The sequence below is a fragment of the Poecilia reticulata genome, linkage group LG12 (assembly GCF_000633615.1).
Source record: "Poecilia reticulata strain Guanapo linkage group LG12, Guppy_female_1.0+MT, whole genome shotgun sequence".
NCBI lineage: Eukaryota > Metazoa > Chordata > Actinopteri > Cyprinodontiformes > Poeciliidae > Poecilia > Poecilia reticulata.
In genome coordinates, this window is record NC_024342.1 from 3,100,458 (window position 1) to 3,123,517 (window position 23,060).

General features: G+C 40.1%; 1 protein-coding gene across 2 annotated transcripts; it reads right to left on the reverse strand.

Moving 5' to 3' along the window:
- Positions 1 to 39: 39 nt before the first annotated feature.
- On the reverse strand, positions 40 to 20,941 carry ankrd34ba (ankyrin repeat domain 34Ba). 2 transcript variants are annotated; one of them, XM_008423291.2, is made up of 3 exons: positions 20,515 to 20,941; positions 20,134 to 20,282; positions 40 to 3,431 (listed from the first exon to the last, which is right to left on the reverse strand). In XM_008423291.2, the coding sequence occupies exon 3, from the start codon at positions 3,381 to 3,383 to the stop codon at positions 1,794 to 1,796; it is 1,590 nt and encodes a 529-aa protein (XP_008421513.1). In that variant the 5' UTR covers positions 3,384 to 3,431; positions 20,134 to 20,282; positions 20,515 to 20,941; the 3' UTR covers positions 40 to 1,793. The 2 variants fall into 2 exon arrangements, with proteins under 2 accessions (XP_008421513.1, XP_008421514.1); XM_008423292.2 differs by lacking the exons at positions 20,134 to 20,282; positions 20,515 to 20,941 and adding an exon at positions 8,701 to 9,092.
- Between the last annotated feature and the right edge of the window lie 2,119 nt (positions 20,942 to 23,060).

A 23,060-nucleotide genomic window follows, 5' to 3' on the forward strand; every position in this document is an offset into this window, starting at 1 on the left:
AACAGAATTTCACACATTTTTTAAACATTAATATGAAGATTTTTTTTTTTTTACAGCAACATTATTCAGACATTTTATAGCATTTGTATTAATATCCAGTGTAAATTGGTGCCTCGTAATTCATCGGTCATTATTATCACAACGGGGCATAACTGCTATTCATTTTCTAATCCTGCACACATCGTCATCAATGTTTCTCTAAGTGTCTGCTTTTGTAACTTTTGAAGGTAAAACTTTAAATACAGGCCTGAATTCAGGCTTTGATCCTGCGTTGTCTCTTCATTGGAAAGTTGTGATAAAGTCTTTTATACAAGAGCAGAGAAGAAAACAACATTATTCCTTCCTTCACTTGTTGTTGGACATCAAGACAGGAGCAACCTATATGTTCAAATTGTTTGGTTTAAAAGGGAAAAAAAGCAGATTTTTAAATAGTAAAGTCTACTAAACCTGCCTAACTGGGAACTCCCTCCACTCTGAGGATTTATTTACTTTCCATCAAGCTCACAGTGATACGACATTAGTTATTACAGACAACACAAAGTTTAAACCTTTCAGTTCATGCTTGAAAGTTTCATGGAAACAATACAGAAGTGAGAAACATTGGGAAAGTCTCTACAAAAGACTCCCTGCTTTTTTTTTTTTTTAAGCACAGATGGTGAGTGATAATCAATTAGGCTGATATTTTACCATTTCCAAAACCTCTACATTGGTAGACTATTTTTTTTTTTTAAAGTTATCCCCCAAAATCTATCTAGATGTGGATGAGAGGTACACAGAGAGCACAAACCGTAATTTTTACAACATACTTGGGATCTGGGATAGTGTGGATAGAACCTGAAACAACAAACAACATAGTATATCCTGGCATTGGACTGTCACTGAGGTACAGTGCTGTGAAGAAGAACTGGATTCAAAAACAAGTTTTCAAGTATGAAGAAGCCGTCCAAACCAGCCTGGGTCTTAGGTAGATCTGCACCTTTTGCCACTCTTGTTAGCAACAATTATCAATTATTTTGACCAGCAATGCTTCCCATACAAACGAAGACTTGGTGCTGTGATTTGCATCCTTCTCTTGTCAAACGATTATACAAGTTGAAACAAGCAAATAATCAAAGTAAGAAATGAGAAATTAATATGAAATAAGAAAACAAAGAGGGATGAGATAAAATGGAGGTAAATTAAAATAGGATTAAAAAAAATTGGGGTCATGACAACAAACATATGAAGACTATATCATAACGCTAAAGCATCACTAAAACTTAAAACCAGAGTAAAAATGTGTTTTCAGTGGTTTAAAAAGCTGACCAATGTACAAGCCTTCTTTATCGACAAGTGACGATGCATAACACAAAATGATTAAGTTCCAGAATCAATTATCCTCTTCAGGATTTTCTCATTGACTCGGTGATTGCAAACATTTAATCTCTTATCTCACCCTTATGAGTTGTTGCTCATTAGGGTGGGACAACCAGGTTTTGCATTAGAGGGTTGGTTTGGCTACCTTATTTCCACTAATAAAACTGAGTAATTGGAAATTGCTCATCATATTTGGTCTAGATATGTTTGTCTTGCCATCTGCAACATTTAAGTTTACCAAAAAAGCAAAAAAAAAAGCAAAAATCTTTAGGGGGATTAATACTCTTTCACAGCACTGTACTGTGTTGTCTGTTTTCTTTGTCAAGCCCAGGGTGTGTCTGTTTTATTTTTTACTTTTCATAACAAAATTCACAATGATTTCACAACAGAAGCCGCCTTGAACACAGTGAATACTCCCCGTCTCTGTCGCCTCATTTTCAGACCGAGCTTTTGAACTGTTCGGTCTGCATCGAGTGTCTCCTCAACAGCATCCTCCGGGTCAGTTCCTTCGGTTGTCCAGGCGGGGCGCAGGGCAGGAAACCCTTCTGACCGAGCTCTTTTTCGGAGAAACCGCTTCCATTGCCCAAACCGTTAATAGCAACGTTGACATTGGGGTTTTTGGTCAGCGGTGGCAGAGATCTAGGCCTGGCCTGATGGTTGTGGTCCAGCAGGAACGTCCCGGAGCCCCTGCGCTCATACAAAGAGAACCCTCTCTTGCTGTAGCCTTTCAGGGAGTCTCTGGAACCCATCGTGGTCGAGCAACGCAGCGGCGCCAGTTTCTTGCCATCTAACGGGGCTTTGTCTCTCTGTTCTTCAGAGAGACTTTGAAGATCCACAGCTAGCTGTGGGTCGGAGCCGTAGATGTCTGCGCTCAGCTTGTGTGTCTGTATGACACGATTAAGGCTCGATGAGGCCAAGCCGTGAAAGGTCGCACCAAGGTTGCTGCCACTACAAAGAGCTGAAGAGCCGGCGGCTGGGTCTGTTCCACGAGTTTCAGAGTGCAGGTTGGGGTGAGAGGCAGAGTGGGACGAAAGCAGACCTGATAAAGAAATCACGTCTCCTTCATGTTCACTGCAGTCAATCTTGCCATCTTCTATTCTTCTATCCTTTGTTAATCTTCCATAATGTCTGAAACCTTTGGGGCTATTGCTGCTGTCCCTCTCCAGGTTGGGGACTGTGAAGGAAATATCTTTAGTCAGGTTAAAAGTTGACTGGCGTGGTTCAGCAAGCAGAGACGTTGAGATCTTTAACCAAGGCTCAGAGTTCAGTCTCTGCAGAGGTTGCTGTAGTCCGCCGGGCGTCGCTTGTCCAAGTCCTCGAAACCGAGACGGCGAACACGGATGGGAGCTGGCACCGCAGATCTGTCCTTCTTTAAAGGAAAACACTTGCTTGGGGGGACATAAAGAGGAGGACGTGCACTGCGGGGAGGTGATCAGCTGAATTTCAGAGGGAGACACAGGAGCTGCTGCTGTAATCGGATCGGTCTCGTCGACGGGATCGGCGACAGGCATGCTGAGGTACTGCTTGGCTGCCAGGTTTCTGTTTGGAAACTTGTCAGTGGTTATGATGATCACCTCCTTCCCCTTTGCCTTGCATGCGTCGAGCAAAAGCTTCAGTACATTCCAGTCTCCGGCCACGACCGCGTAGACCAACGCCGAAATTCCGGACCGGTCCTCTAAGCTGATGTCGGCTCCGCTGGCCAGGAGCAAAGACACCACCTCGGGACCGGCCTGATCCCGGCAGGTATGCATCAACGCAGAGCGTCCTTTCTTATCCTGAATGTTTGGATCGGCTCCTCTCTCCAGGAGAAACTGGATCATCTTAACCCGACTGGCGCACTGGGAGTCGGTATGCTTGGTCCGACAAGCCACCATTAAGGGCGTCTGGCCTTGGCTGTCACTCTCATTGATGTACGCACCGCCCTCTAAAAGCAGCCTTGTAAGCCTCAGTCGTCTGAGGAAAACTGCTTTTAGCAATGGATTACCTGAATCCACTGCTATGCTCAGATTGCAGACTTTTGCCTCCATCCCTCCTGGCCCCAGATTAAGATTCTCAAGATGTTGTAGGAGCGATTTCTGTGGATAATTACAAAACAGTTTTAGAAAACAAGGCAACCCAAGTAAAAAAAGTATACTTTAGTATACTAAATTTTAACATACTTTAGCATACTATTTTGGAACGACTTTTTTTGTGCTTAGTATACTTTAGTAGTATTTAAATAGTATTAAATTACGACTTATAGTATACTTTAACATACTATATGTACTTTTTTGGAACAACTTCAAGTTGTACTTAGTGTACTTAAAGTATACTTTTTAAATATATTATTTCAGAGCTTTATTTTTATATTTTGATATAATTATTATATTTTGAGTGTAATAATTCTGTCATAGAATTATATTAAAAATATTTATTTAATATACTTCAAATATATTTTAAATATACTATTAATATATTAGTAATGTATTTAAATTACACTTAATTTTTATTTTTGATTTCCTGCTATTGATAATAAACTACAATTTTAATTACTCGTGAAAGTCTTTATTCCTATTTTGTACATTACATGCATAACTACACTACAGTACTTATATTGTTTTAGGTTAAAATTACATGGAAAGATTAAACACAAGATGCCCAAGGCAATTCAAATATTTTGTTTTATTACCGACATTTTAAAATTGTCCAATTTTACTCACAACTTTATGAACTTTACATAAATTATCAGTTTACACATCAAAAGTGAACACATGAACATGAAAATTTAAGTGTGACAATAATTCAATCTGTAGAGACTCACACAGAGAGAGAAACAGCAGTTAGACAATTTTATTGGACAGAGAATTTGACGCTCGGACACCGGCAGAAGACGTGTGTACTGAGAATCGCAGCGAGCTTGAATGATCGGCTCGAACGAAGCTCAGGTAGGTCTTCCCCCCAAAAGAGGGTGCCGGGCCGAGGCCACGCCGTGACCTGCAGGCTTGTTTGAACCTTGTTAGGCGCACGGCAGCCAGCCTGCAAGATCATGTCGAACTTTGTTAGGCGAGGCAAAGAAGCCGAGACCTGCAGGCTGATCGAACCCAGTGGCGCAAAAAGTGGGTATGCAGGGTATGCAACGCATAGGGGCGCAGCACCAGAGGGGGCGCCAAAACCCCGTCTGGAGGGGGCGGCGCGCCGATGATTGTTTTCCCATACACTTCGGCGGGTGTAACGCTCCTTCACCTCGCGCACATAACGAGGTAAATGTAGCGAGTTTTACCCTTCACATATCGTCGCCACGGGGGGGGGGGAGCGTCGCGTCGCTCCTTCACCCTGACGATCCTTCCCTCGGGGGGTTGGGTGGTGGGGGGCGCCGATCTATGTTTTCGCATCCACCTGAATAATGTGTAGTTGCGCCACTGATCGAACCTCGTAGGCAGCCGGCCTGCAAGCTTATAGCAAAGCTTTGTTAGGCGGGTGGTGATGGCCGCGGACTGCAAGATGATCGAATCTTGTTAGGTGCGACGGCGGCCGGCCTGCAAGCTCATATCAAATTTTGTTAGGCGGGGCAAGGAGGCCGAAACCTGGAGGCTGATCGAACCTTGTTAGGCGCACGGCAGCCGGCCTGCAAGCTCATATTGAACTTTGTTAGGCAGGCGGTCATGGCTGCAGCCTGCATGATGACTGACCTTGTTAGGTACAATGGCAGCCGGACCTGCAAGCTCATATCAAACTTTGTTAGGAGAGGCAGAGAAGCTGAGGCTTGCACGCAATCGAACTTTGTTAGACTCAACGGCGGCCGGCCTGCAAGTTCATATCGAACTTTGTTAGGCGGGCGGAGATGGCTGTGGCCTGCAGGCGGATCAGGCCTTGTTAGGCGCTACGATAGCTGGCCTGCAAGCTGTATGAAGCTTTGATAGGCAAGGCGATGAGACAGGGGCCTGCGGGCTGTTCGAACGTCGTTTGGTGCAATGGCCAGGTGCTCGGGGTGGTGCAGGGCAGTGGTGTCAACCGGGGTCATGGGCAGTTCTGAGCCTGAATGGACGTTGTGAGGCCGGTCACGGGATGGTTTGGGCAAGGACGTGCAGCGAACACAGGCGTGGCATGCAGGTTGATTCGACCTTGTTAGGTGCGACGGCGGCCGGCCTGCAAGCTCATATCAAACTTTGTTAAGCGGGCGGAGATGGCCGTGGCCTGCAGGGTGGTCAGGCCTTGTTAGGCACTACAGCTGCCAGCCTGCAAGCTGTTCGAAGCTTTGTTAAGCAAGGCGATGACTGCGGTGGCCTGCAGGCTGTTCGAGCCTTGTTAGGCGAACGGCGGCGGCTCATACGGGCTGTTTTGAGCCTGATAGAAGTGGTGCTGGTGTGACTTGCAAGCTGATCCAGGCCTCGATGCGCGGCATAGATGTCTGTGGCCTGCAGGCTGTTCCAGCCTTGTTAGGCTCAGCCGACTCCCTAGATAAAGAATAGATATTTAGTATGTCTGAGTGCTCCGCCACCAGAGATTTGTAATGAATGCTTACCCATTGTCTGAAGGCAGTGAGAACGGAAAAGAGGTCTGAAAGAGTACAAGAGGAGGATGCTGCTGATGATCAGCAACTGGGTTTATGACTGAACCTGAGGGCAATGGGAGGCTGCTTGAGGACTAAGTACGAGGCCTGGAGATGGCCAAGGGGAACTCGCATGAATCTTGGATTTCAAAGAAATTTAACGACATGACTGATCTGGATACTTCATGAGTGAAGGATGTAGGAATTGAGCTTGCTGACTTAAAAGTGAAAATTGAGAACAGCATGAGAGAGGCATAGATCCGGGACCTGCGTTATCCCTTGAGCATTCTAAACTAATGGATTACTTGAATGGATAGTAAACAAGCATCAGCTGAGGTAGATTATGTTAGGTGATTGATGTAAGTGGCAGTTTTCCCTCGATCCTCGAGGAAAGGTGATATATTTATACGCTGCATTTCCAGCAGCAAAGCAGTGCTCTAAGAATGAGATAGAACTGAATCTTAAAAACCTAAACATGTAGAATATATATATTCATATTTATACGAATATACAGCAATAATTAAGTATAGATTCCCCCCAAAAGTCTGTACTTCATTATAGGCGCTACAGAATGTCGCAGTTGGATTGCGGATTAAGGGAGTAGAAGGTGGCGATGAAAGAACAAATAGTGAAGGACATGACCCCGTCGTGGGGAAGGGAAGACTTTCAAGTTGCACCGAATTTAGTTAAGGCATACCCTGCTGGGGTGAAGGACTTGAGAAATACTGTCGAATGGTTGTTGGAATGACCTGCAGGGATAGCAGAGGTAATGGAGACTGCTAGATAACGAGAAGGAGGAAGGCGTGAGTGGGGGTAAAAGGCGGCTTAAAGATTGCAACACCTGTGCGGCGACTAGTCAAAGGTAGTGGTCAAATTGAAGTTCAATTTGTGTCCTGAAGAACCTTTCAGCAGCAGGCTAGCCCAAAGTACCCCGAATCACACAGAAAGGAGACACCCTTTCCAAGTGCTGACATTACTCGTCAAAGATTCATAAATGATGCAACAAAGCAGCTATAAATGTCTGATTCGGCTGCTATATTTTCAGAAATTTTCCCAGGTTTGACGTGCACAAGGCTAAATGCTGCTTTGTTTCGTTCTGGGGAGGCAGAGCAGGTCAGACCTGGAGGACCAGCGTGGAGCAGAAGGTTGATGGAGCAGATCTTTAACGGGTTAAGGAGCTAGACCGATCAGAGGTCTCTGGACGAACAGTGTTTAGGTCTGTTCTCTAAGCTGAAATAGCCGATGAGAAATCTTTGGAACTTGAGTGATAAACTGCGTCTCCCTGGATTTAATTGCGATGCTGCTGCAGTTATCAATGCGGTTGAAGATAAATGCGTGGATAAGTTTCTATAGATCCTGAGGTGTTTTTATTTGTGATGAGGGTGATGAGACGTGCTGCACTCACGGACGGCTGCAAAAGTCAAAGTAGCTATGGTTACCAATACCTTGATATTTAATCTGCCACCTGGCGGAGTGGGCAGATCATCATAAGCCTATAAGGGAATAGGAGGCTTGTTTCAAGCTCATGTGCTTGAGTAATGTGCTAATAAGGTTAATAGCTGGAGAGGCATTCGTAATCGGATTTATGAATATAAGTCCCTGTTAGTTATTGTTTACACCGGAAAATTTGCACATGCAGACAACGCTGGGGGCAGAAAACTATTCTTTTACGTGACATACATGGCAGCGCTGGCATCATGGAATAATTTTGTTAACTCAATCAAATTTAGACATGTGGATATTAATTTTGTGCTGAGCTCGTAGCGAAGAGGGAAAGCTGTTAATGTACAACTCGAAACCACTTTCTCGCTCTCTGCATCACAGCTACGAGCAGGCTCGTTGCCATAGCAACTGGAAACAACACTACAAAAATATATATATACATATCAAAGAAAACAGTCAAATATTTCTCACGCAAAAGAAATATAGCTTTAGGCTTAATGGTTTGCAATTAATACGTGATTGCTGTGGAAGAGGGAAAAACCAAAGATGTATCACTGAACTGACTTTACTGTGAGGCTAGCTCTATGGCTAGCTCGTTGTTACTGTCTCTGACTCTGTATTTGTGAAATCGCAATGTCTGGGATCATGAGCGCCCCCTGCCACGCAGGAGAACTAGCTGCCTCGCCTAGAAACTGCTTCTGCAGTTTATGATCACTCTTCGCACACACATCCCATTACACACACGGGTGTGACAAAACGGTTTACGGCGTACGCTAAATTTATGGAAATCAGTTAATGCGTTATTATGACATTTAATTAATTAATTTATTGTTTTTCTCCTCCCCCAATTGGCACCGCACTGTACTGGTGTGCTTAATATGATTGCAACTAACTCCAACAGCGATTGGTGTAGAAACACAGCGCTTAGGTGGCCATCCAGTTAAGGAAGAAAGCAACTCATTTTATGACCCTCATTGTCGCATGTGCTGGACTGCGGATCCTAGAAATACCGTGTTCCTAACACCTGATTTAGTGCGTGTGCCTCCTCGATACGAGTTCGAGCTGACAGAAAACGAGGGAAAGAGGAACAGAAGTTATCAGGACGTGCGACGCAGCGAACTGTGAACAGCCTGAGAAGCGGAACACTCCAAAGTTCAGATCACTGTGCAAGTGCCATTAGAAAGCGGAGCTGATGAGATTTTAGAACAGCTTAAAGCCCGGCTCTGCAACCGCACAAGTTGAGCTAATCACGACTCTGAAGATGAGACAGACTGGCGATGGGAGGCCAGATTACCAGGAGCTGGAAGCACTGGTGCCCTAACTGATGTCATGAAAACAAATTATGAATGAGACTGGAGAAGGTATGTCTTTACGTAGAGAGCGCCCCCACAGGCGCAGCAAAAATGCCGGTTGATGAGGCTGAAGAGCCAGCTACGAGCCAAGACGCTCAGAAGTGAGCGTGGCGGTCTGATGGCGGCGTTCTCCTGGAGGTGAGCTGGGAAAGACGATCCAGGCGGAGGAGCGAGTCCACGACAAGACGAGCTGGGGAGAGCCGATGAGCATCAGTGGAGGGAAGGAGGGCGGCGGATCGAGAAGGGGCTGAAGGGAGTCATGATGGGGCGGATAGATCAGTGAGCTGACTGACGGCCCTTGCTCGAGATGACTTTAACCGGGGGTCCTTAAAATCTTTTCACCCATGATCTGAACACACTGATCCTTGCAGGGTAGTGAGGGGGGCTGGTGGTGCCCATCTCCAGCAGTCATCAGATGAGAGGCAGGGTTCACCCTGGACAGGTCACCAGTCCATCACTGGGCCCTGAGAGCCAACAACAAATAAAATGTATGAAAGAGAAATGTTAGATTAACAAGGGGAAAAATTCTGTCCAGTTATCTTTAAATCAAATCATGTTTATTAAGCACTTAGTGTTGGTAACACAGCAGTTTTTGCTGTTGAAAATGTAGCTAGCTGCTCATTAAAACAAAAACAAACTTACATCATGAAGACGATGTGAAGGTTCATCTTCAGAGCTGGTTGGTGATCTGGTGGAGCCAGAGCCTCTTCTGAGACAGAAAAGCGTTTAGGTTTTCTAACACCTGATTTCTCTGGCTTCCTCTATCATCTTCATTTGCTTAGACTGCAAACATATGTTGAAGATAAAAACATTGATGAACGAGTTAGAACAACAACCTCACAATATCAAAGTCTCTTTGTCTTATAGAGCTTAATTAAAACCAGGTTAGTTTATGAATTAAAGTATAAGTCGCAACAAACAGCCTCCATGCAGTTATAACATGAAGCAGAATGATTCCTATTGTAATAATCATACAAGTAGGGCTCTGTTGTGATAAACGATAAATCAATTAATCGCACGATAAATTAAACCTATCGACCTCATGGCTTTATCGTCTCTTCCTGCCTTTTTTCTTTCTGTTGATGACACTGAATGAAAAAAGGCTCAGCTCCGGTGCTCTCCACTAACCCTCCCTTCCTCATTTCCTTAGTCTAATGTCCAGCGCACACTACACGAGTTGTCGGCCCATTTTCAAAACCTGAGAGACACATTAGCCGACAGAAATTCTAGGTATAACGGTTCGATCGGGTTCGTCGTGCCGTGTGGTGTCCAGCAACATGGGCACAAAATAATGGCTACAAGTCCAGTTAACTAATTTTAAAATCAGGCAATTAATGCTTTACTAGAATCTACCTGAAATGCATGTGACTAGAGTCAGCGTAAAGTTCTGACTGAATGAAAATCATTATAACCTATTTATGTCACGTTAACGAAGAACATGTGGTATGTTGGTGCAGATTCACCTTTAAGGTGAGTGGTGGGCGGCACCAATGTAGCCTTTAAAGCCAGGTGTGTTTGGCGCTCACATGCAATTGTTTTGGGCTGTGGAGATGGCGTTGTGTGAGCTCCCGTGATCCTGTCCTTCCACAAGCATCAAATAATGGTCTCCAGGTTARTTTTGTGATTTTCCTTCTGTTGGATTTTAGATTAGTTTGTGGTGATTGTGCTTCCTTTGGGTTTAGGATTGTGGTTGTGTTGATGGTCCCGTTTAGCTCTCTGGGAGTGCGTTCATTAGTTCTTAACCGAGGTAGGTGGGTTCATTGTCAGCTTGTTGGGCTCGGTGCCATAGTTCACCTTAAATTTTATTTTTAGATCCTGAGGTGTTCGGGACTTGGCGGTGGATTGTTGTTTCCCCGCTCCCTCCTCCTGCCGCTTCCTGGTGCGCACCTGGCCTAATTGTCCGTGGCGCAAGGGGAGCGCAGCCGCGCCAGCGCCGTTATTTTGTCCATGCTTTTGTTTCGTCTTTTCAGCTGGGTGTCATTTACCCAATTGATGATTTATTCTTTATTTTGGCCAGGGTTCAACCGTTTCTGGTGAGTCCCTCTATTATTTTTCAGTACGTTTATTTAAAATTTGTATTTTTTTTTTGTTTTGTTTGCATGTAGGTTTAATTTGTCAATTGTTTGCATGAGTTGTTTTGTTKTTTAGCCTGTTCGTTGCTTTGCTTGTTTTGTTTTGTTTTGCTGTTCATCTGCTTTGCATGTTTTTCTTTGTTTTCTGTATTAGTTTCTTGTTTAGTTATTAATTGGGTTGGAAAACAACTTGCCGCTGAAGAGCTAACGTGCAATAGGTATTTTGTGAAGTTTGTAAACTGTCTCTTTTAAAGTATCTATTCCATTGTAGGCCTATTTTAAACTTTTGGTAGAAAATAAATCATTCATTTTTTAAAAAAAAACATTATGATCCACCTCTCTTTGTTGTCCCGACCTGGCGTGGCCTTTTTGTAGATATTTGAAGCTGATTAGTCCTGGTTCTAAGACATCAGGTGGCGTTGTTGGTTGCAATATTTAAACATTTAAAACACCGCTATCGCCACAAACAGCTGAAAACTTACTGGGTTTATCAACTGAGGTAGCAATTTGGCTCCAACTTCTCTCCTTGTCATTTCTATATTCTTTGCACGAAACGTTGAATAAATATTAATGTTGTTTCCACATATCATCTCCGATGTCCGCTGGACTTCGGGTTGCGCCGTGTCAGCTGTTTGGGATTCCCCTCCGTAATTTCCCCTCAGAAAGTATAGAGGAGAATCCGCGCTTTCTGATTGGCTACCTGTCACATTCAGTGTTAAGCTCCCAGTCGGGGAAAACCCCCGATTTAGATCGGAGCGGCCGAAGATCTACCGTAACCCACCACACACTGCAGGATGATCGGTTACAAAATCACCAGCAACAATCTTAGATCGGCCAACGATGTAAGATTGTCATAAGGGGAAAATATGGGCAAAAAAATCGTGTAGTGTGAACTACTGCATTAGGTAGTCGTATGTGCCCATCTTCTCCATTTAAATCTAGTGATTACTGCAGGGCAATATAGTATACAGACGTCATAATCTGCTCTCTTTGGGTTGAATGCAGTATTTATTTCCACTTTGGCTTTATGTTAGTTTTTATTCAAGTACGTTTTATGTTAATCCATTTTATTTTTGTTTTATTTATTTAGTTTATTAGTTCCAGTGTTATGTGTTCTTTTGAAAATAAAGTATCTATCTATGGCAGGAAATCGCATGTATTATTAGTCATTTTCATTCATTCAATCAGAGTGAAAAGGTCTTGAAACAATATTATCGTTTATCGCAATAATTTTTTAGACAATTAATCGTCCAGAATTTGTTATCGTAACAGACCTACATACAAGTCAAAATTTATAAAATAATTATTTATAAAACCAACTATATATCTTTATTGCACTGTTTATAATTAAACGAAGATAATAAGCAAACTTACCACCAGCTTGCAACACTTAGCAGCCTTCCTCCCTCCAGCCTCCTTTTGTGACACATTTAATTTCCATCAGTTGTTGTCCCGTTGTGTTGTCTAACTCGGACTAGGACGTCCCCAGCTTGAATTTACCTAAATTAGTAACTATTGTCGAGGCCTTCTCTACTTTTAAGGCATTATGAGAGTAAAATGGCGAATTTGAACAGCGCTTGTTATCTGCCCTGCGTTCATAGACATAATATAAGAGTAGACCCCGCATTGGCTGCTCCGGCGCAGGAAATACGGCGGCCATCTTGGAGCGGTCGTCCCTCCTACTTTACTCAATCAAAGCAGCAGAAGATGCCTCAGCATTGAGGGATATTGTTGTTCTGATCTATGGACTATTGATGTGAGGGCTCCACAAACAACATTTCACAAGTAAGATGGACATATTATTGTGTATATATTGTGATTGGAATATTACTTTACTGTATTTATGTCCACTGGCGAGATACCAGCTAATATTAGCTACAGTGCTTGGTGTAATACGGGGTTCAGCCCCGCTATGAAGGCTAACTGAGATTCTGTAAATCTAAAAAAATTAATTATTCTCCAACATTGACTTAGATTATCTGACACAAGAGCCTACATTAGAAATGAAACAATGTAACACATATTATAAAACTAAACTTATATTATGTGTTATAACATTCACCAGCAAAGTTTACACATGTGGTAAAGACTATTTATATGTAATTCTTTCACTAATAAGATACATCCTAAATCTTCCGTTTTTGTTTTGAAAGTTTCATAAAGACACGATGTGAGGAAGAAGAGGGAGATATCTATAAAGAGAGACGGATTCACTGCAGCACGGATGAATCTCACATCGGATTTTGGTCTTGATCTCAGCTGCTGAATCTCTCTGAAGCTAGAACTCGTCGGCTGAAAACATATCTATATATATGTATGTATATACATAGATACATATAAACATGTATCCAATATATATTATTCACTATTAATCATTTATTTGTGCCATTATTAATCATTATTTAATTATGTTTGTATAGTTCTATGAATATGTATTGATATTGCTAAATAAATTATGAACGGCTGTGGGCTTTGTAATATGCTCATCATACATCAATATCAGAAGATTCCATTCCTATTCTATTGTTATAGCCACTAAGCATATTTAAATATGCTGAACTATATATTAAAAACATTGTGACTATTTGTCCCAAAACTTAAATTAAAAAATCAAAAAACTCAAAACTCGAAGGTGATCAAAACAAAAGTGAATCCAACTCAAATAGTCACCTGATGCACCGTGGATTCTGGTTTACGCAGCACAAAAGGATCAAAAGTCAAAATATAGTTCTTTGGTTTTATTTTACTGTTCAGGCAAAAAGATACAGGCTTCTGCTTCTGCTCTGATTCCTACCTGTTCTCTGACTGATGACTAGTGAGACTGATGTGACCGATTCTAAAGGCTGGTAAAAAAAACCTTATGACCACCCACGTGCATAATAAGCTACCCAAGACCCACCTATTTATACTGTGATATACCCACATCCCAACCTGAAATTAATTAACTAATTAAGTGAATTGCTAATCAAAGAATTTATTCTAAACAACAAATTAAACAAAAATTCTCATGATAAATCAACCAGAAAATAAATAAGAATAAACTAAGCAATTTAAATTCTAAGATTTAACCAAAAAATGGGAAAATAGCTCCTACAAACTTACTTAAATAATACAATTGTTTATAAAAGTAGCTTTTATAGATGTTTGAATATGGTTTTAGTAACAAAAAAGCGTGTTATGATGGATTAAATGCGCTGATACGTCATTGTGCCTGCTAAACGCATACCGCTGAGTGGAGTGGTGTACCGCTCCAAGATGGCCGCCCTAAATCTCATCAGTGACAATAGGCGAGAGCGGTCCATGACGTCTATCCAAAAAAAAAAAAAAAAATGAGGCGTCTATCCTTATACTATGTCTATGCTTGCGTTCAAGTTTTTTCTTCTCTTTGTGGCGTTTTTTAAATAAATGAAAGTGTGCAATACCGCCACCATCTGGTCTGGAGTGTGAACTGGAGCTAATGCCGTTGATTATAAGGTTTTACATCACACATCTGAAAATGGATTGGGTACTTTCTTAAAAATTACATTATGATTATAATTTTTTTTATTGCATGCAATTTTAATAAATAGAAAAAGATTATTAAGGCACTTAAAATTCATACTTTTTAAATATTTAAAAAGTATGCCTACATATTACATTAAACACACTTTAAAAGTGCCTAAAAGACATACTTCTGCATATTTATTAATTAGTTTTATTTTGTAATCAGGTTGCTGAGTGATGCAGACTTCTGCCCAGGTCCCTCTTGAAAATGAGATCTGGATTTCAATGGGGTTCACCTGGTTAAATAAAGAAAATTAAGGCATACTTTATTAGCCTAAAATTTACACTGAGATGTAATTTAAATCATACTGAAAATAATAATCTAAAGTAGTGTTAAGTGAATTTTAAAAAATTATATTTTGAGCATATATTTTTTAAATATACACAAAATATATTTTAAATATACTAGAGAAAGTGTATATTTACACTTGGGCAAATATATATTTTGTTCACTTAAAGTATACTTTTATTTAATATATTAAAAGTGTATTTTGGTACAATTATGTTTAAGTGTGTTTAAAGTTCTAATTTCGAAATTGGTACAAGTGTATTTTTAGTATTCTTCAGATATACTTATAGGTAATACACTTAATACTTAGTATACTTAAAGTGTACTTTCAGAAATTTAAGTATGTTTGAATTATACTAATGTATACTTTTTTTCACCTGGCAAAGCATCACAAGAAATGCTACTTTAGTCTGACATAGAAATCAGATGTTGAAAAATGACCGTCATTATTTACGGTATATTAAACATTCTTTACACGGTTGGACCTGACGTTGTTTTTAACTCATACTGTCAAGTGTTTCCCACTTTCTGGGTTTAATCTGCAGTTTCTTCCACTTGAGAAGGCAGCTTGTGTTAGAAGAGTTTGAACCGGACTTCACTCAATGACCAGGAATCAATTCTTTCCCTTGCTGTTTTATTTTGAAAGTTGTCAGGGCCAAAACAAGTGAAAAACTTCAGAATATGTTAAAAGAAAACACAAAAAATGTAAAGAAAACATAAACCCAAAAAGCAGCAATTGACAAAACCCCCAAATTAATGCCCAGATATTACCCTTGAAACAACGAGGCGCCCAAAAGCAAGTAAACATAGTTAAAGTATTATTCTGTTGTTGAAAATGAGAGCTTGTTCTCAATCAACCTCTCTGGCTGAATAAATGAATAAATAAAAGGTTTTGAACAGGCAAACGTGAAAAGCTTGTTCTTATTTCTGCAGACAGAATCTGTTTATCACTTCTTCTTCTTCCTCTGCAGTGGCAGCCGCATTCTGCCAGCCTTTGTACTGTTTGTCCTTGGTTTTTTCAATTGGACTGCGTAAGATGCTGGGTACCAATGTCTCAGACTGTAACAAAACACTTTTCTACATGAGTCACAGGCACTTCCTGGGTGCCTGTGACTGTGACAAATCTACAATATGTATATGATTCATACCTGCCTCCAAATACACTGAATCGGATTAAACGGAAATTAATCAGTAGAGTTTATCTAACCTTTGTTCATTTGTTTGCATAAATAATTAGAATAACTCCAAAAGATATCGTTGCATAAACAGACCAACAAGGAGCAAGTTACAAAAAAAAAAAAAAAAAAAAAAATCAATAGCAAGAGGCCAACAGTCTGTAAAGAAATTTCCAATTTGTGCTTGTGTTCATGATACGACAACAATCTGCAGTCCGTTTGTCTGGACCAAGAAGTAAAGCTTCCAGACTAAATGACATGCAGGTTAGGCGGAAATCTTCCAGGAGGAAGGAGTTAAACAATGCCGATGTTTGGCATGCCTGCAGTGAAACATGGCGATAGCGTCAGACTCTGGGTTCTTATCTTCAGATGGAACCGAGGTTTTTGTTAAAGTGGGTGAAGTCATGATCCAGTTTGGCTCTCAAACCTCCCAGTGTCTGCTTGAGAGCTCAGACTGAAGAGGAATTGTATCGTTCAGCGTCACAGTGGATCCGCGCAAACATGCAACTCAACAAAAGAATCTCTTCAGAAAAAAAAGCAAGGTTTTGAAATGGCCTAGTCAAAGCCCAGAACTAAATCTGACAGAACATGTTATGGTCACCTAAAGAGGAAGAGAGTTTCTCACAGTCTGAGAGATGTGAAGAACCTTTGTAAAGCACAGAGGGCAAATATCCTGATAGACTTTGAGTGAAGAAATCTGACTATTGAAATTATTATAATTCAAAAGATATCCATCCATCTTCTTGCACCCTTGTCCCTTAGTGGGGTCAGGAGGGTTGCTGGTGCCTATCTCCACCTAATGTTCCGGGCGAGAGGCGGGGTCACCCTGGACAGGTCACCAGTCTGTCGCAGGGCAACATAGAGACACACAGTACAAACAACCATGCACACACACACTCACACCTAGGGACAATTTAGACAGACCAATTAACCTGACAGTCATGTTTTTGGACTGTGGGAGGAAACTGGAGTACCTGGAGAAAACCCACCACGCACAGGGAGAACATGCAAACTCCATGCAGAAAGACCGGGGCGGGAATCGAACCCAGAACCTTCTTGCTGCAAGGCAACAGCTCTACCAGCTGCGCCACTGTGCAGCCCATTCAAATGATATTTGCACAAAATATCTTTAAATTTGCAGTATGCAACTTTCACCCAAAAAAAGCGTTTTGTACCTATTTGTTAAAACTGTCATTATGTCATGACAGTATAAAATGAGACAATCTGTGAAACAATCAAGCTCCTCTACTTTCTCCCTGTTCTCACATACTGGAGCATGATTGACAGCGACAAGACCCTCTTCCTGGCTCTGATTGGTTGCCTCTATCGGAACGATGTATTTCTGCAGATGGTACAGGCAGAAGGCAGAGGAGCTCTTTTTTTTCCCACAGATTATTTGTCTCATATTCTACAGTGAAAGTTTGAACAAATATGTCAAAAACATTTTTTTTTACTGACATACTGTATCTTTAAAGGAGCTGATTTTTGTAGGATAAATTACACGACGGAAAAGTTTTGAAGTGATTTATAATTAGCAAATTTAGTAATATAACAAAAAAAAATCCTGATCTTTTAACATTAGTGTTAAACAGCCACTTTTTAAGGCCTTTTATTATTCCTCTCAATACAAAATTTCATCAAGTTGAGTCCATTGACTTGGAAATTAGCAGAGGTCAAGCTTTCATCCCTCTGCTTGTCTGAGATGCTAAACCTTTTTGTCGGCAGCTACAGACAAAACACCCCACCTCCAACAGAAGGGGTGGAGGTGGTGTGCCTTTAATCGTGTTCCTTATTTTGGTCATCACTCCAGTCTTTCCTTTGTTGTTGCTTGGTTGCACAAGTCAGTCATTAATTAAAGAGTAATGCCGTACTTTAATTGTTGCTCCTGCTCTCTGCACTCTGAGGTTTACTCGGCCGTGGTTAGAGTCTTGGACAGACAAGTCAATCATTCCTGTAACAATAAAATTTGCCAAATATTTTTACATATCTGTTGGTGGCAAAGGGTTTCTGAGTTCTGAAACTGTAGCTGGAAACAATCTGACTTTGAAACAACTTTTCTTTTTTCACATAGTATGTGGTCAGCTATTTTGGTTCTCAACATCAGAGAGAGGTTTATGAAAAATATGCAGAATAAGCAGACATTTTGCATTTTTGAAGTGTTGCAAAGAATTTAAAGTCGCTGAAGGCAGTTCTCCAGAAAACGTATTTTGAAAGAGAGACTTTCTGCATAGAACACAAGAACATAAAACCTGATTCTTAAAGTGAGCTTTTCTAGCAAATGTTCCGATCCACAATGTCATTAAGCAGCTAGAGGGAGAAAATACAATAAATAAGTTATACTCACAGCTATTGCTGTTAAAACCAATTTCAAGTATCTTCCGACCGGCTGAATGTTGCTTCTATTGTCATGTAAAAAAATGGACACGGAGTGGGGTTTTTATTTTCTTTTTTTTTTTACAGTTTTGAACTACTCTATATTATTAGAATTGAACATAAATTCTAATAATACAGAAATGTCCAAAAAATATAAATAAACACTAAAACCTAAAGAGTAGATTTTTTTTAAGTGGTTGTAAAATGTGGGAAAAAGGAAGGTAACTTCTGGTGAGGAATGAATCAGGACGCCCCCTCACTAACTCCCACGTAAAACGGCAGGTGTGTTACATCAGGTACACATGAACAGCAACGCTCAGCATTTTGACAGAGCTTTGCCTTGTGAAAACACCAGCTGTTTAGTTTTGAGTTCCTCCCGACTGCTAACATGAGCTAACACTGCGGTAAAATTAAAAGAGCCGATTGACAATCCGGGACTGTAAAAACACAGAATCTTACCGAGTAGTTTTGGTCTAGTTTCTAGTGCAAATGTCTTAGTGCGTTTGAATAAGACAAAACAAAATAGGAGCTTGTTTTAAGTAAATAATACCCTAATATTGATCAGTTCCATTGGTAGATTATTTTACTTACAAGATGGGAAAAATGTCTTGATATAAGTGAAATTATTTGCCAGTGAAACTAGTACTTTTTCATCAATGTTAATAAATAATTGACTCAAAACAGGCTCCCATTTCTTGTGGAAAAGTTACTTGTAAGTCAGTTTTGTCTTATTTCAAGTATGCTAAGATATTTGCACTAGAAACTAGACCATTATTCTTTCCTTCGGCTGTGTTACAGCACACACACAGAGCAGTAGGTGTGGTGTAAATGAGTCTCTATGTAGAGAGTTAATGCAGATAGGTAAGCTGAAGCATCTGACTGCAGGTCGGCTCTGGTAGTGATTTGGATGAAACAGTACCCCGGTGCAGCCTTTCAACGAGGCACCTCCCCACATACAGGACATGATTATGGTATCTCTGTGTCATTCCCAGGTCACCTAATGGTTCCCCAATATAGCATGTTAGGGACCGGCTCTGACATCAGCTCTGACTTGGTGCTGATCTGCTGCAAATCAAGTGCCATTTACAAAAACCGTGGGCCAAATTCACCAGTCTGACAACAGACAGAACGCTGCTCAAGCAATTTCCTGATTCCAAAGGTCTGGCGGTAACGAGGCCTGGGTGTGGCTAACGATGCTGGACCAAAAACGGAAGTGAAACCATTGTTTGAAAACAAGAACATTTTGCATCTACTCTGATATAAAAAAATAAATAAATATTGTATGATTTGAAACATATAAGTTTGTTAAGAATCAAAGCAGAGGTAAGCAGAGCTCAAATGTTGTTTGTGTGAAAATAAGAATCTTCCTACATCACAGACATGTAATCCCAAAACCTCTCTATAACTGTTTCAAGTCTGAAAACTTTTAGAAAAACAATATGAACTGCAAATTTGTATAAAGTAAATCTGTACAAGTTGTTTTAGGATCAGCTAAATAGACAAAGAATGCAGCTCAAGATATCAAGGTTGCAGGACACAAATCGAACATTGCAACTCTCATCCCACCACTTGTTCGCTCTTCCCTGCTAATACACCACATACTGAGGGTTTATATCCTGCTTTGATCTCTTATATCCTGCTTTATAATTATTGTATAAAGCTTATACAATAATTATCCAACCAGGGGAGATAAAGGACAGAAGACTTCACCTGATCATCGTTAGCTTAACGTTCATTCTGCAAGAGAACCAACGAGCACCGTGTGATCCTCTCTGCAATGCTTTAGTCAGATATCATAAAAACTACACCGTTATATGTCATATACTCTCTGCAAGAATTGGACATTATTCAAAAATATGCTACCTACATTTTCAACCATATTCCCAGAAAGAGATATTTTCTTTTTTTTTTTTTTTTTAAAAGAAGCTGTTAAGTTCTAAAGTTTAAGAGCAAAAGCTGTCTGCCTGCCTGTCTGTGTGTGTGTGCATGTGTCCCCACTCACCAGGTTTCAGTCAGTCAGGATCAGTATCCGCCTGCAGACGTTCACTCTTCTGGTGTAGAGCGGCAACTGAAGAGATGATTTATGTGTGTGTCACTCTAAGAGAAAGTAGACACTGGCAACATCAGTCAAGGCTCTGCAGGCTGACTTCTCTTCTTGGACAAAGAAAGTGATGAAAAAGTGAGAGAGAGAGAGACAGAGAGAGAGAGAAGGCTTGTTGTCAGGCAGGTCTAAGAGACAGTTAATCCACCACAGCATCAGCACCATCAGCATCAGCATCAGCATCAGCAGCTCAGGAGAGTTGAAGAGAGGCAGAACAGGAAAGGTTCACAGAGATGAACGCATAAGGTGAAGCGCTATAGCAACCCGGCTCTGCTGCCTCACCGGTTTGTCTTTTCATTAAAGGGGCTCTAATTCAGCAAAGGCTCACTAATGGTAAAAGTAGACAAGCAGGACTTTCAATAGTTCCACTCAGAAAGGAAAAATCATTTCATCCAGCTTATCAATGACATCTCCATGACAACCATCAAGGAGGCTGAATGACGGCACACATTGTAATTGTGCTGGAGGAACTGTTCTCTCTCTCTCTGTGTGTGTGTGGGAGTGTGTATGCGCCTGTGTGCGGGAACCAGAAGTCGTCTGTTTACTTCAATCTGTGTGAGATCAGAAAAAAGAAGATTTGATAGTTAACATGTCAACACACACACACACACACCAATTTTCCGAAAATATCAGTTCAGTTTGGTAGATTTCTGGATTTCTGTTTCATTTTCCTACCAAGAACTTGGAAGGTCACATAATTTAAAGTTTTTTTTTTCTTTTTGCAAAAGCATGTTCACTGGATTTTAGTTAAAAATGTTTAGCATAGCAACCTATTATGTTACATTGGACATAATACAAGAGACATAACTTAGAGAAAAAGTTATTTCAATCCCAGCTTTATTCAAATCCTGGTCAGGTTCCTTTTTACAAGGAGACGTGTTCTCATGTGTGTATGGTTGTCTGTTTCTGGGATGGACTGCTGACCCAGCCAGAGTTCACTCTACCATTAACCTTATAGGCTACCGGAGTGAAACACGTGTGCTGTTGAAAGTACAGGTGAAAATGTTAACTTTTTACAGGAACTGTGGCGACATCTGGTGGTGTAATTTCAGACTGCAACCACCTTTACAGAGAAGTATTGGGGCCACAAGTTTTTTTTTAAAGAAAAAAAACTGAAAAATTATTTTGAAACTGGAAAATGTTTGAAGCTGAAAAAAAAGTGAATATGAAAAGTAGTTAGATTTTTTTTTTCAGTTTCACATTGTTTTTTTGTTTTCATTTTCAAATATTTCTATTCCATTTTCATTTTTTCCCAGTTTCAAATCTTTTTTTCAGTTTCAAAAGGTGCTTTGCTCAATATTTTTTTTTTTTCTATTTAAAATTTTCCAGTTCCAAATCGTTTTTCTTTTCAATAAACTTTATGGGACCAATTTAGCTCCATACAAATGTAGTAAATTTAGTTCCATACAAAACCCTCCCTGACATATTTGAAAAATGTGCCTTTTGTTCAGGGCCGTGCAGAGACCACTAACGGGGCAGGTGCTCAACAACAAAAAAAGGGCACATCTAACCGCATTACAGGACAGAATATTAACAAAGCCACTCAGCTTTCAGAGTTTAATAAACAATGACAAATTACAAAATTGTGACATATACAATCAAAGCTAACGAACATCTCCATATAGAGCATAACACTATGCAAATGTAAGATATTTTATTAGTAATTTCTTTCTGCAGGTCTCCTTTGTTATAGGAAAGTATTGCAATATTCAAACCCACAATTTAGCAAGATATGTAAATCAGAGCTAGAACACCAGACATATTTTGTCTTTACAGAATTACACTATTAAAAATATAAACAAGGGCACAATGCAACCTTTTAGTGACTGTAATCAATAAAAAAGAGCTGCCTGTTTGCTGCACTTGCAGTGGAGATGAAGATGGTCCATTCAGGAAAGCAGAGCTGCATCAAACTTTAACGTGGAACTGCAGAAAAAAGAAAAAAAAGACAAAAGCAAAAATTTAATTGTTAATGCATGTCACCATGAGAAAAACCTACAGAGTTTTGCTTAAAAAAAACTTTTAAAAATTTAAATCACACATTTTTGACTCATGAAGTTAAACTTTTTTTGCAAAACAAACTTATTTGTGCTTGTCAGAAATCGTTTCTTGATATTCTAAGTTTTTGTTTGTGACTCAAACTTTTGCTTGCGATTCTCATATGACGTCTTGAGCAGGGCCTAAAATCACAACAAAAGATTTCTGATGTGTGCAAATAAATGTTTGTTTGGTAAAAATGAGTTAATTAAAAAAAAGTATTTTAAACAAAACTTTTTAAAAAAAGAAATCATTACAATTCCAAAAGTTTTGATTACAATTTTATTTTACTTAACTGAGGTTTGTTTTTTTCTCCATTGAATGAATAATTATAATTGGGAAACAAATTTAACTTCATACTCTGTGAACCAGACCCTAAACCTAAAGTCTGGGTTGAGTTTTTTTCCTTTCATTAATGTCACTTTTATTACATTCATTATATCTATTATGGTAATTCAGGGTGAGTTATTTTTAATTCTAAATATCCTTGTTGGACTATTATTAATGTGTTATTCTCCTTCAAGATACATTTACCTAATGCTAGAATAAATGAAATGTATATTATGCAGCAAAGAAAATTAGAAGATCGGACATATATTCGTTATGGAGATGATCGGTTTTGGACGGGCGATGTGCCCCTATTGCATAAGCGATACTAAAGAATTACTGATATCTACGGAAGAGGATTAGGGCCACTGGGAAAAAAAAAAACAGTTCTGACTTTAATCTCAGAATTCTGAGATTAAAGTCAGAATTCTGAGAAAAAAAGTCAGAATTCTGAAAAAGTCAGA